At 44.5% G+C, this 14277-nt stretch overlaps 1 protein-coding gene across 2 annotated transcripts in view; it reads left to right on the top strand.

Annotated features, from left to right (window-relative positions):
- The window catches only part of FHL3 (four and a half LIM domains 3), a 77435-nt gene that overhangs the window by 44726 nt on the left and 18432 nt on the right, over positions 1-14277 (top strand). For both annotated transcript variants that reach the window (XM_069756917.1, XM_069756916.1), the window contains exons 2-3: positions 10997-11170; positions 13118-13292. In XM_069756917.1, coding sequence (XP_069613018.1) covers positions 11015-11170; positions 13118-13292 — 331 coding nt within the window. In that variant the 5' untranslated portion in view covers positions 10997-11014. The remainder of the gene's footprint in view (positions 1-10996; positions 11171-13117; positions 13293-14277) is intronic.

Below are 14277 nucleotides of genomic sequence, written 5' to 3' on the forward strand. Positions count from 1 at the left end.
TCAAATCCACAATATACCTAATGTGAAATGTTATGGATTAAATTTATTAATTGCAATTAAACATTTTCATAACCTAATCTGCATGATCTGCTGCTGAGTTTGTTGTGGACTTTCTGCTGCAGGAAATCTATTAGGGTATGTTTCCACAGGGCGTAGTGGCAGCGCTTTGGACGCAGCAGATACCTGCTCTGCCCAAAGTGCTGCCCCTTTTTGTATGCACGTTGATTCTGCATGTGTTCATTGGACACATGCAGAATCACCACATCCTACACATTGGACGGGTGATATTTATCTTGCAGAGACTGAGCGTCTCACAAGATAAATAGACATGCTGCAGTCTATAAAGACGCGCCGCATGTCCGGTTATGCAGGTCTTCCACCTGCGTGTTTGTATGCATAGTGGAGATGGGATTTCATAAAATTCCCTCCACTATGCTGTAACATCTGGATGCTGCAGCTGTACACAGCTTCCCATCCGCAGCAAAAACTCAAGCATTACGCCCCATGGAAACATACCCTTAGGGCTACATAATTGTGCATTTTCTGAAACTGTTTCAAGGGTGCCACCACTTTTTGGCCATGACTGTATATTTATGTAATTGTAAATCAGAAAAACAGCAACTGTGTGATTGCACAAATCACTTCCACATGCGTGCCATAGAGCAAGCTGAAGAGCAATATATCCTTTTACCTATATCCTCCTCACTTTATAGTGCAAGGAGTGTTTTTATTCTTTTGACCAAAAAGGGAAAGGGCCTAGGTGTGTTTGCTTTCCAGTTTTGCTCCTGGGATGTGCCCTCAGATAAGACTCTGGTTTGTGTGCATAACATTGAGCAAGGTAGATATAGTTTTATGAACTGCTTCTCCAGCCTTTTATATAAATAACCTGCACTGATAAAGAGCCAGTGAATCAGTGCACCATGGTGGCCAAGATATGTCAGCAGCAGAACAAACAGTGTTTAAAGGGCACGATCATCTGATTCATGCTGCCAAAACATGAATCAGCCTCACTGCATGATTACAGGCAAGTATACTTTTCTATGAAACTCTGGTGTTGGAGGGAGAGTTCAAGGTTCCAACCACTGACCATATTTGAAGACTATAGTAGTCTGGCTATACCCCGCCAGCTCTTCTTAGTGTTGCTCTGGGTGATTGGCCAGTCTTTACCTCATGTGCACATAGGGAAAGACATGTCAATCCTATGCAGCAGCGCTGGAAGAAGCCAGCCGAGGACAGTGCAGGACTACTGATCTCCAGCTATGGTCCATAACCAGAACCTTAAGAGTTGTCCACTGATAGGACAACCCCTTCTCGATCTGAATGTTTGCCCCTAGGAAAATAAAAGCACTTATTATTCTCTCCTCCCATTCCAGTGGTGTCGGCACTTGCGTTCCCAGGGCTCACATGCTTTTATTCAGATTGAGAAGGGCTTGTCCTAGTAGTGGACAACCTCTTTAAACACCAGTGGAACAGCACCAGCACAGGAGGAGAGAATAACAAGTGCTTTTTTTTTTTCACACTGTATATGCATCATAAATGTTGGACTACCTACAGTGGAAGTAATCAATGCCTGTCATCTACTATATAATTGTCGAAGGGTCACTTCCGTCTTTCTGTCTGTCCTTCTGTCACGGATATTCATTGGTCGCGGTCTCTGTCTGTCATGGAAATTCAAGTCGCTGATTGGTCGCGGCAAAACAGCCACGACCAATCAGGGACGGGTACAGTCCGGCAGAAAAATGGCCGCTCCTTACTCCCCGCAGTCAGTGCCTGGCACCCGCTCCATACTCCCCTCCAGTCACCGCTCACACAGGGTTAATGCCAGTGGTAATGGACCACGTTATGCCGCGGGTAACTCACTCCGTTACCGCCGATATTAACCCTGTGTGACCAAGTTTTTACTATTGATGCTGCCAATGCATTATGTTAAACAGAGGCGTAGCTAGGGTTTTGGTCCAGGGGGGGCGAAGCTTCTGAGTGGGCCCCTAACCAGGTATCCTTGATTACAACTCGATGATGCCCCCTAATAGTGGAGAACCTCAGCAGATGACCGCGCTGTTACTGAAGATAATCTCTATATAACGACCAACATGGATATTACCGCCATATGGTCAGTGGTAGATACTAGCCCTACAGAGCATATAAGAGATCACAGCACAGTTGCAGATAATGTCTTACCATTGACGTTCTTTATGATGGAATCGTCACTTTTCCTGTCTTTTCCATCTGGCCCAGACCGACATGACAAACTTCTTCCAACTACAGCTTGTCTGCAGAGAAAACAGACACATTTCACTTCTCACATTCCAGCCATCACCATCTATTCCCAACCTGCACAAACTCCTCATCCTGCTGATACCCCAATGCTGAGGCGCTGCTGTCGTATGTGTCCCTATTACTGCACCTGACACCCCAATACTGAGCCGCTGCTGCCGGATGTGTTCCTATTACTGCACCTGATACCCCAATACTGAGCCGCTGCTGCCGTATGTGTTATGATCTGGTGGCCTAGGAGCAGCATGAGACGTACTCTGGAGAAGGTGGTACCTGCACTGAACGCAGACCCTGAACTTAACAACACAACTAGATGTAGCCGTGGGATGTACCTAACGCTCCCTAGACACCTCGACACAGCCTGAGGACTAAATACCCCTAAAGATAGAAACGGAAAACTATCTTGCCTCAGAGAAAATCCCCAAAGGAAAGACAGCCCCCCACAAATATTGACTGTGAGAGGAGAGGGAAAAGACATACGCAGACTGAAATCAGAATTTAGCAGAGGAGGCCATTCTAGCTAAATAGGAAGTATAGGACAGAGTACTATGCGTTCAGTATTAAAAACACTAGAAAATATCCACCACAGAAAATACAAAAACTCCACATCTGACTAAAGACATGGAGGGTATATCTGCATCTCCAGAGATACCGCTTGGCTGCAAAAAATCCTTTCACAGACAAGCTGGACAAGACAATACTTGAAAATGCACAGAACTATAAGGCCCACAGCATGTGGACAGCAGAAACAAAGCCAGGACTTATCTTTGAAGAAAAGCACAGCAAACGGGAGAGACCAGAAAGGGATGAGAATCCTCCAAAAACAATGGACAACTGACACTGACTAAAGGATCAAGCAGGACTAAATAGCTGAGTCCAAATTGCAAAAAGTGAACACACCTGATAGCTGCTGCGCTCCACAGACAGCAGCACTACCACTCATAACCACCGGAGGGAGCCCAAGAGCAGAATTCACAACAGTACCCCCCCCCCCCCCCCTCGAGGAGGGGTCACCGAACCCTCACCAGAGCCCCTAGGCCGATCAGGACGAGCCAAATGAAAGGCACGAACCAAATCGTCAGCACGAACATCGGAGGCAACAACCCAAGAATTATCCTCCTGGCCATAACCCTTCCATTTGACCAGATACTGAAGCTTCCGCCTCGAAAAACGAGAATCCAAAATCTTCTCAACCACATACTCCAACTCTCCATCAATCAACACTGGGGCCGGAGGATCAACAGAGGGAACAACGGGCACCACATACTTCCGCAACAAAGATCTATGGAAAACATTATGGATGGAAAAAGAGGCTGGAAGGGCCAAACGAAAAGACACTGGATTGATAATCTCAGAAATCTTATAAGGACCAATAAACCGAGGCTTAAACTTAGGGGAAGAAACCTTCATAGGAGCATGACGGGAAGACAACCAGACCAAATCCCCAACCCGAAGCCGGGAACCAACACACCGACGACGGTTAGCAAAACGCTGAGCCTCCTCCTAAGACAACACCAAATTATCCACCACATGAGCCCAAATCTGCCGCAGCCTGTCAACCACAGAATTCACACCAGGACAATCAGAAGGCTCAACCTGCCCTGAAGAAAAACGAGGATGAAAACCAAAATTACAAAAAAAAAGGCGAAACCAAGGTAGCAGAACTAGCCTGATTATTAAGGGCAAACTCGGCCAATGGCAAGAAAGCCACCCAATCATCCTGATCAGCAGACACAAAGCATCTCAAATAAGTTTCCAAAGTCTGATTAGTTCGCTCGGTTAGACCATTTGTCTGAGGATGAAATGCGGAAGAAAAAGACAAATCAATGCCCAGCTTAGCACAAAAGGCCCGCCAAAACCTCGAAACAAACTGGGAACCTCTATCGGACACAATATTTTCCGGAATGCCATGCAAACGAACCACATGCTGAAAAAAAACAACGGAACCAAATCAGAAGAGGAAGGCAATTTAGGCAAAGGTACCAAATGAACCATTTAGAAAACCGGTCACAAACCACCCAGATAACAGACATCCTCTGGGAAACCGGAAGCTCTGAAATAAAATCCATAGAAATATGCGTCCAAGGTCTCTCAGGGACCGGCAAAGGCAGAAGCAACCCACTAGCGCGGGAACAGCAAGGCTTAGCCCGCGCACAAATCCCACAGGACTGCACAAAAGAACGCACATCCCGCGACAAAGAAGGCCACCAAAAGGACCTACCAACCAAATATCTGGTACCAAAAATCCCAGGATGGCCAGCCAACACAGAACAATGAACCTCAGAAATCACTTTACTAGTCCATCTATCAGGAACAAACCGTTTCCCCACTGGACAGCGGTCAGGTTTATCAGCCTGAAACTCCTGAAGAACTCGTCGTAAATCAGGGGAGATGGCAGAAAGAATCACCCCTTCCTTCAGAATGCTGACCGGCTCAAGAACCCCAGCGGAATCAGGAAAAAAACTCCCAGAGAGGGCATCCGCCTTAACATTCTTAGTACCAGGAATGTACGAGACCACAAAATCAAAACGGGAGAAAAACAGGGACCATCGAGCCTGTCTAGGACTCAGCCGTTTGGCAGACTCGAGGTAAATCAGATTCTTATGATCGGTCAGGACCACAATACGGTGCTTGGCCCCCTCAAGCCAATGTCGCCACTCCTCAAATGCCCACTTCATAGCCAACAACTCCCGATTGCCGACATCAGAATTGCGTTCCGCAGGCGAAAACTTCAGAGAAAAGAAGGCACACGGTTTCATCAAGGAACCATCAGAATTCCGCAACACAGGGGCAGAAGTAAATCGGCGTTTAAGCTCCTGAAAGGCAGAAACAGCCACCGAGGACCAATTCGTCACATCAGCGCCTTTCTTGGTCAAATCGGTCAGAGGTTTAACCACACTGGAGAAGTTGGCAATGAAACGACGATAAAAATTAGCAAAGCCCATGAATTTCAGCTCTTCACAGATGTGGGCTGAATCCAATCATGAATGGCCTGAACCTTAACCGGATCCATTTCTACAGATGAAGGAGAAAAAATGAAGCCCAAAAAAGAAACCACCTGCACTCCAAAGAGGCACTTCGACCCCTTCACAAATAAAGCATTATCACGGAGGATCTGAAATACCATCCTGACCTGTTTCACATGAGACTCCCAATCATCGGAAAAAATCAAAATATCATCCAAATATACAACCATGAATTTATAAAGATAACTCCGAAAGATATCATGCATGAAGGACTGGAACACAGATGGGGCATTAGAGAGCCCGAATGGCATCACAAGGTATTCAAAATGGCCTTCGGGCGTATTAAATGCAGTTTTCCATTCGTCACCCTGCTTAATACGAATGAGATTATATGCCCCTCGAAGGTCAATCTTAGTAAACCAGCTAGCCCCCTTAATCCTAGCAAACAAATCCGTAAGCAAAGGATATTGAAATTTGACCATGATCTTATTCAAGAGGCGATAATCAATACAGGGTCTCAAGGAGCCATCCTTCTTGGCAACAAAAAACAAACCTGCTCCTAATGGTGAAGAAGATGGCCGAATATTCCCCTTCTCCAAAGACTCCTTAATATAGCTCTGCATAGCGGCATGTTCTGGCACAGACCGGTTGAAAAGTCGGCCCTTAGGGAACTTACAACCTGGAATCAAGTCAATAGCACAATCACAGTCCCTATGCGGTGGAAGGGAACTGGATTTGGGCTCATCGAATACATCCTGGAAATCTGACAAAAACTCAGGAATTTCAGAAGAGGGGGGAAGAGGAAATTGACATCAAAGGAACGTGACCATGAACCCCCTGACAACCCCAACTAGTCACAGACATAGATCTCCAATCTAAGACCGGATTATGTACCTGTAACCATGGAAAACCCAGCACAATATCCTCATGCAAATTATGCAACACCAGAAAACGACAATCTTCCTGATGGGCTGGCGCCATGCGCATGGTCAGCTGTGTCCAAAACTGAGGTTTATTTATAGCCAACGGTGTAGCATCAATACCCCTTAAAGGAATAGGATTCTGCAAAGGCTGCAAGGGGAAACCACAACGTCTGGCAAATTCTAAGTCCATTAAGTTCAGAGCGGCGCCTGAATCCACAAATGCCATGACCGAAAATGATGATAATGAGCAGATCAAGGTCACAGATAACAGAAATTTAGGTTGTACAGTACTGATGGTAACAGAACTAGCGATTCTCTTAGTACGCTTAGGGCAATCAGAAATAACATGAGCAGAATTGCCGCAGTAAAAACACAACCTATTCTACATAACATAGTAACATAGTAAGGCCGAAAAAAGACATTTGTCCATCCAGTTCAGCCTATATTCCATCATAATAAATCCCCAGATCTACGTCCTTCTACAGAACCTAATAATTGTATGATACAATATTGTTCTGCTCCAGGAAGACATCCAGGCCTCTCTTGAACCCCTCGACTGAGTTCGCCATCACCAACTCCTCAGGCAAGCAATTCCAGATTCTCACTGCCCTAACAGTAAAGAATCCTCTTCTATGTTGGTGGAAAAACCTTCTCTCCTCCAGACGCAAAGAATGCCCCCTTGTGCCCGTCACCTTCCTTGGTATAAACAGATCCTCAGTGAGATATTTGTATTGTCCCTTTATATACTTATACATGGTTATTAGATCGCCCCTCAGTCATCTTTTTTCTAGACTAAATAATCCTAATTTCGCTAATCTATCTGGGTATTGTAGTTCTCCCATCCCCTTTATTAATTTTGTTGCCCTCCTTTGTACTCGCTCTAGTTCCATTATATCCTTCCTGAGCACCGGTGCCCAAAATTGGACACAGTACTCCATGTGCGGTCTAACTAGGGATTTGTACAGAGGCAGTATAATGCTCTCATCATGTGTATCCAGACCTCTTTTAATGCACCCCATGATCCTGTTTGCCTTGGCAGCTGCTGCCTGGCACTGGCTGCTCCAGGTAATTCTGAAGCCTGAATCCTTGTCGTTCAGCTCTAGACAAAATCCTATCACACTGCATAGGCTCAGGGCTCTGCTCAGAGGACAACGCCACAGTGTGCACAACTCTGCGCTCGCGCAAGCGCCGATCAATCTGAATGGCCAGAGACATAGAATCACTCAGACCAGCAGGCGTGGGGAACCCCACCATAACATCTTTAACGGATTCAGAAAGACCCTTTCTGAAAATTGCCGCCAAGGCATCCTCATTCCATTTAGTCAGTACAGACCATTTTCTAAATTTCTGGCAATACGATTCTGCCGCTTCTTGACCCTGACACAGGGCCAACAAGATCTTCTCAGCTTGATCCACTGAATTAGGCTCATCATACAATAACCCCAATGCTTGAAAGAAAGAATCAACATTAAGCAAAGCAGGATTGCCAGTTTCCAGGGAAAATGCCCAATCCTGTGGGTCACCACGCAGCAGGGATATGATGATTTTAACTTGTTCAATGGGATCACCAGAGGACCGGGGTCTCAATGCAAAAAACAGTTTACAGTTATTTTTGAAACTCAAAATTTTTTGGATCTGTCACCAAAGAATAAATCAGGAGTGGGAATCTTAGGTTCTAAGGCAGGAGTCTGACCAATATAATCTGAAATACCCTGTACCCTAGCATATACAGTATAGTACCACCCACACAGTATACTGACCCCTTAGTAGCCTTCAAACTGTTTGATGGCTCCAACACTGTAATCCCCACACTGTATGATGGCCCCATAGATAACCGCTATATAGCATAATGTGCCAGATAGTCCTCTATATAGCACAAGGCATCACCCCTATAGGCAGACCCTGTAGTTTAAAGCAGCCCCCCCATAGGCAGATCCTGTAGAATAAGGCAGCAGTCCCCCCCCCTATAGGCAGATCCTGTAGAATAAGGCAGCAGTCCCCCCCCCCCATAGGCAGATACTGTATATGAGGCAGCACTCCCTCCCCTATAGGCAGATACTGTATATAAGGCAGCACTCCCCCCTATAGGCATACACTGTATATAAGGCAGCACTCCCCCCTATAGGCAGATACTGTATATGAGGCAGCACTCCCCTCTACCCTATAGGCAGATACTGTATATAAGGCAGCACTTCCCCCCCCATCCCCCCCCCCCCCCCTCCTATAGGCAGATACTGTATATGAGGCGCATCGCCAGAGGTTTGATGGATCTACGCTCGATCCCGCCGGGTGAGTATATAACTATTTTTTATTTTAATTGTTTGTTTTTTTTTAACAGGGATATGGTGCCCACACTGCTAAATACTACGTGGGCTGTTAGATACCGCATGGCTGCTATATACCTCGTGGCTGCTATATACTACGTGGCCTGTGTTAGATACTATGTGGGCTGTGTTCTATACTGCGTGGGCTGCGTTATATACTACATGGCTACTATATACTACGTGGGCAGTGTTATATACTACGTGGCTGTGTTCTATACTGCATGCTATATATTACATGGCCATTGTTAGATACTATGTGGGCTGTGCTATATATTACGTGGGCTGCTATATACTGCGTGGCTGCTATATACTGCGTGGCTGCTATATACTGCGTGGCTGCTATATACTGCGTTATATACTACGTGGCTGCTATTTACTGCGTGGCCTATATTAACGCATTGAATATTCTACAATATGTATGTATATAGCAGCCTCATGGTATATACCACAGGCAGCGTAGTACTCCTATATACTACGTGGCCTGTGCTATATACTATGTGGTTGCTATATACATACATGCATATTCTAGAATACCCGATGCGTTAGAATCGGGCCACCATCTAGTCTACTATATAATTGTCTAAGGGTCACTTCTGTCTGTCTTTCTATCACGGATATTCATTGGTCGCGGCCTCTGTCTGTCATGGAAATCCAAGTCGCTGATTGGTCATGGCAAAACGCCCACGACCATTGCCACGACCAATCAGCGACAGGCACAGTCCGGCGGCCACATGGCCGCTCCATACTCCCCTTAAGTCAGCGCTCACACAGGGTTAATGGCAGCGCTAATGGACCGCGTTATGCCACGGTGTAACGCACTCCATTAACGCTGCTATTAACCCTGTGTGACCAACTTTTTTACTATTGCTGCCTATGCAGCATCAATAGTAAAAAGATCTAATGATAAAAATAATTTAAAAAATAAAAATAAAAAATCATAATATACTCACCTTCCGGCGCCTTTCCTGCTCCTCGCGACGCTCCGGTGACCGGTCCATGCATTGCAATCTCGCGAGATGATGACGTAGCGGTCTCGCGAGAACCGCAATGCACTCTTGAGACCGGAGCGCGCGAGGAGCGTCGGTAAAGGCTTCCTGGATCCAGGGGCCAACGGAAGGTGAGTATATAACTATATGTTTTATTTTAATTCTCTTTTTTTTTTTTTTTAACAGGGATATGATTCCCACATTGCTATATACTCCGTGGGCTGTGCAATATACTCCGTGGGCTGTGCAATATACTCCGTGGGCTGTGCAATATACTCCGTGGGCTGTGCAATATACTCCGTGGGCTGTGCAATATACTCCGTGGGCTGTGCAATATACTCCGTGGGCTGTGCAATATACTCCGTGGGCTGTGCAATATACTCCGTGGGCTGTGCAATATTCTCCGTGGGCTGTGCAATATACTCCGTGGGCTGTGCAATATACTCCGTGGGCTGTGCAATATTCTCCGTGGGCTGTGCAATATTCTCCGTGGGCTGTGCAATATACTAGATAATTTCCTCAGTGATTTAAGAAAGACTTTCTTTGTTTTGGTGCTTTGTGTGCATCTTTGTATCTACTACGGTACTTTTTCTAGCCCCTTACTCCTGATGTCACCTGAGCGCACACAAAAGATATTGGGGGAGCTCTGTGCGGGATTTTGTTACAATTGTCAGTCTTGAGTGGGCTAGTGATATAGGGTGGAGAGAGAAGACCTGAATGACATTATTGGAATACCTCTTGTGGCTCTATGACCACTAACAGCAGCAGCAGACTACATACATTATTTTGGGCTATATCCGGTATTTCAAACTACATACGTTATATCGTGCCTGTGACACAAATGCACAAATATAGACTAATATCAGTAGGTGGTAATTATAGTTGATGGTCAGGTTAGTCTCTATTGTTGGATGAGAAAGTTTTGTCTGGTAAGCGGCATTTCAATTCTTCCCATAGGTGTTTGATGTGGTTGAGGTCAGGGTTTTGTGCAGACCATTCAAGCTTTTCCAAATCAAATTCTCCCGACTGTGCTTTTATGGACCTTGCTTTGTGCGCTGGGGCCCATTCCCACATTGAACAGGAAAGCTTCTTCCTCAACATCACCCTTGGCTGATAGATGGGTCTGGCCCAAATCCTGAAATAAACCCATACCGCTATCCTTAGTACACCAAATTTTACAGCAAGTATTGTTCTTGAATTATCCGTTAAAACCACGTTCATCCATCATACTGCCAGAAAGTGAAATTTAATTGTGTTTTTGTTCTGAAAAATACTTTGTTCTGCTCCACTACAAACTATTTATTAACCTCCAGTCTTGCACATTCGGGAACCCATTTCCGCAAGTTGTATTCCTGTATGTGACTACGAAGATTAGGGATTCTGTTATCAGATGGGACTATCCTCAGTAAGGAAGGTAGCACCTCTATAGAAGTGTGTGTTAGAAAGAGAGGGAGAATTTGAAAAATCAAATATGATGGCTGTGACCTTATTTGCTCTTTGTTTTGCTTTTTTTTCTTTTCAAGAACCACATACCCAAAAAAATGAGTGACCCGTTTGACTGTGGTAGCTGTAAGGAGTCTCTCTACGGAAGGAAGTATATCCAAATGGAAGAAGGTCCTTACTGTATACCGTGCTATGACAGCCTGTTTGCGAACACATGTGATGAGTGTAAAGAGCTTATTGGCCACGATTCAAGGGTAGGTCGACCTTGTCAAGAAATGTTTTTTTTTTTTACTTGTTATCTAAACCTTCATGTTTTCGTAAGAAATTCGTGCAGAAAGGCTTTCACTGCTAGACGCCACTGTAAGATTACAATAATGATGATCCTGTTCGGCCATGTAAAAAAAAAAAATACCGTAAATAAAAAATTCCTTCATCATTGAGAATAGAGAGCATTAACAATTAAATTGCAAAGCTACTTAAGCTGTTTGCAAATTTCACCTTCTTTCATGATGAGTCACACTTTGGCGCTGGATTACGGAGGCTTAATACGATCTGACTTTATTTACTACGTTAGAAAAGTGGTTCCCAAACATTTGCTGAAAGTGAAGACCCCTTTAAAGACTGACAACCGTGAAAATACAGTAGAAATGTGTATAGTCAGAATGGAGGCAGGCAAAATTCGGCCTGAGTAAGAGATATATTGTCCGTTATTGTTACATGTAAGTGGTGATCTCTATGAAAATTACTATAATGAAACAGTGGAGCTTAAATTATTCTTCCTTGTGGAGGAAAATGGTAACGGTTCAAATGTGTTTTTTCAGCTATTCCATAAAATTGTTTTCTGAAAATGTTCATTAAATCACAAGTTGGTTTGGTGACAGTTAGTTGGTGTCCAGGCACCAGTTAGATGCCAGGTTCTTTGACTATTTAGATCTTGATCTTGCAGTCATAATATGGATCCTAAGATTCAGACGTTTTTTGACTGCAGCCTCATTCCAGCTTTACACATCTTGACCAACCATGGGTCTCCTGACCTGAACTCGACAGCCTCAAAAAATCCCATAGCAGTACTGAAATGAACTTTATTTTTCCCGGGAGCTGCCGACTGTATCATGCAGGCATGCCCGGAGCAATTAGTCTCCGCTGACCGGACGGAGAGCGCGTCAGCTGCGCGCACGTCCTGGCACTGACTGACAGCCGGCTCAGTAGTGCATCAGGGTAGAGCCCTGTCAGTCACAGTGCTGGGACGTGCTTACAGCTGCCCCTCCGTCCTCTGCACGCATGTATAATTTAAAAGCTGGCGGCTCCTGGGAGAAATAGTTAATTTTCTCCACTCTTTCAGTGCTGCTGCGTCATCTGACAACCTATATCTGCAGGCAAATAGTTATCAGACATGACCGGTGTCATTAAATAAAAAGTATAGCGCCTCCAAAAAGTTTGGAATGATTTTACAACATTTCTTAAAATAAAGTCTTCAATCCAATGCTATGTGGAAGTAAATTAAATAAGTTGTCTCTTTCCTGTTTTTGGGTTTTTTTTTCTGTGGTGCTTTATAACAGAGACAGAATATATCTTTAAAGTGAACCTGTCTGCTTTTAGGTTACTGAGCACAATCCTGCACTGTCTGGTCGGCGCAGTTATAGTGAGTAAAATAATACCTGGGTTCCAGAAATCTGTCTTGTGGTTGTTGTTTAATTTTTGTCTTCAGATAATGAGATTCTGTTCCTCAGGGTGGGCCTGTGCCAGAGCTTTGTGGTGCTCTCTAGCCTCATCTTCATTATAGTGGCTTGAATGACAGGTCACTTATCCTTCAGTGACCTGCCTGCTATTTTAGACATTGCAGTTAATATTTTGAGTGTTGGGGGGGGGGGGGGGGGGGAAGGAAATGACCTGCAATATTTAAAGTAGGAGGCAGGTCACTGAAGGATAAGTGAGCTGTCATTTAAGCCACAATAATGAAGATGAGGCCAGAGTACCACATGAAGAGAGGCCCACCCTGAAGCACGAGAATCCCATTATCTGAAAACAAAGCTTAAACAACCACAAGACAGACTTCTTCACCACAGGTACTGTAATCCGTATAATGGCACCGATCTGACACTGTGTATAGGTTACTGAGCACAATCCTGCTGACAAGTTCCCTTAAATGTTTTCTAGTGACATGCTGCATTATAACCATGTGTCATATCTATGAATTATAGGAACTCTATTATGAAGATCGTCATTACCATGAAAACTGTTTTCGGTGCTTCCGATGTGAGCGATCACTGGCTGATGAGCCCTTTACGTGCCAAAATGAAGAGCTGCTGTGTAATGATTGCTACTGCAGTGAATTCTCCTCCAAGTGTGTCAGCTGTGAGAAGACCGTCATGCCAGGTACTCCGCAATGACAAACATGCCATGTCACTTTCCCACCAAAGATAAAATACAAGGTGTACAAATAGGTTTGACTAATAAAGCCGCACTAACCACCAATACTGTAATCGTAATATGCGATTGTGAAAGTCTGTTAAGTCTACATAGCATATTCTCAGGTCTTAAAATGCATTCCATCGCTTTATTGCCACCTTGATCTCTACGTTGCCTTTTAAAGGGGTATTTCTATCCCAGACTTTAATGGTATACCACACAAGAGGTGATCATGCACGGCATGTTCCCTCCATTTGTTTCTCGTGATTGATCCTTCACTTTTATCCGGAGATCCAAATTGACATGAAGAGAGAGCAACTCCTCTGCAGCCACCTATCCATTCTCTGCAGTGTTAGACTGGGCCTTGTTCTCAAAATATATGCAAGAGGGACCTCCACTTATCAGACATTTTTTAACAATCTAGTGAAATTGGAATACCTCATTAAAGGGAATGGGTCACCAGGTTTTTGCCACCTAATTTGAGACCCTGAATTCAGTGATGTAATCTACCGGTTTTCTGGGTGTTGTTTTGATAAAATCACTGTTTTATCAGCAGGAGATTATCACTAGAGGACTAATAAGCCTACTGCCGCCATGTAGTATTCATATTTATGAGCTCTGTATAAAACCACCCCCACCACTGATTGGCAGCTTTCTAACCAAGCACCATGTACACAGAAAGCTGATGAGTTAGCATATATTCAGAAATGCAGTGGCATCAGTCATGCATGCCCACACTATTCCATTCAGTCCAGACCAAAATGAGACTGAACTATGATCATTCTAGTAACGGGTTCCAGTTTATCCACTCAGGTTCTGTCCTGAGCAAAACACAGGCTACCATATTTATCTAATGTTGCTTTATGGATCAGTGTCATTTTCACAGTATAGAAGAGTCTGTTACTATATTCTTTTAATAGTACTTTTCAAGAGGTGGCAGAAAACTACTTGG

This window comes from Ranitomeya imitator, chromosome 3 (assembly GCF_032444005.1).
Source record: "Ranitomeya imitator isolate aRanImi1 chromosome 3, aRanImi1.pri, whole genome shotgun sequence".
NCBI classification, from domain to species: domain Eukaryota; kingdom Metazoa; phylum Chordata; class Amphibia; order Anura; family Dendrobatidae; genus Ranitomeya; species Ranitomeya imitator.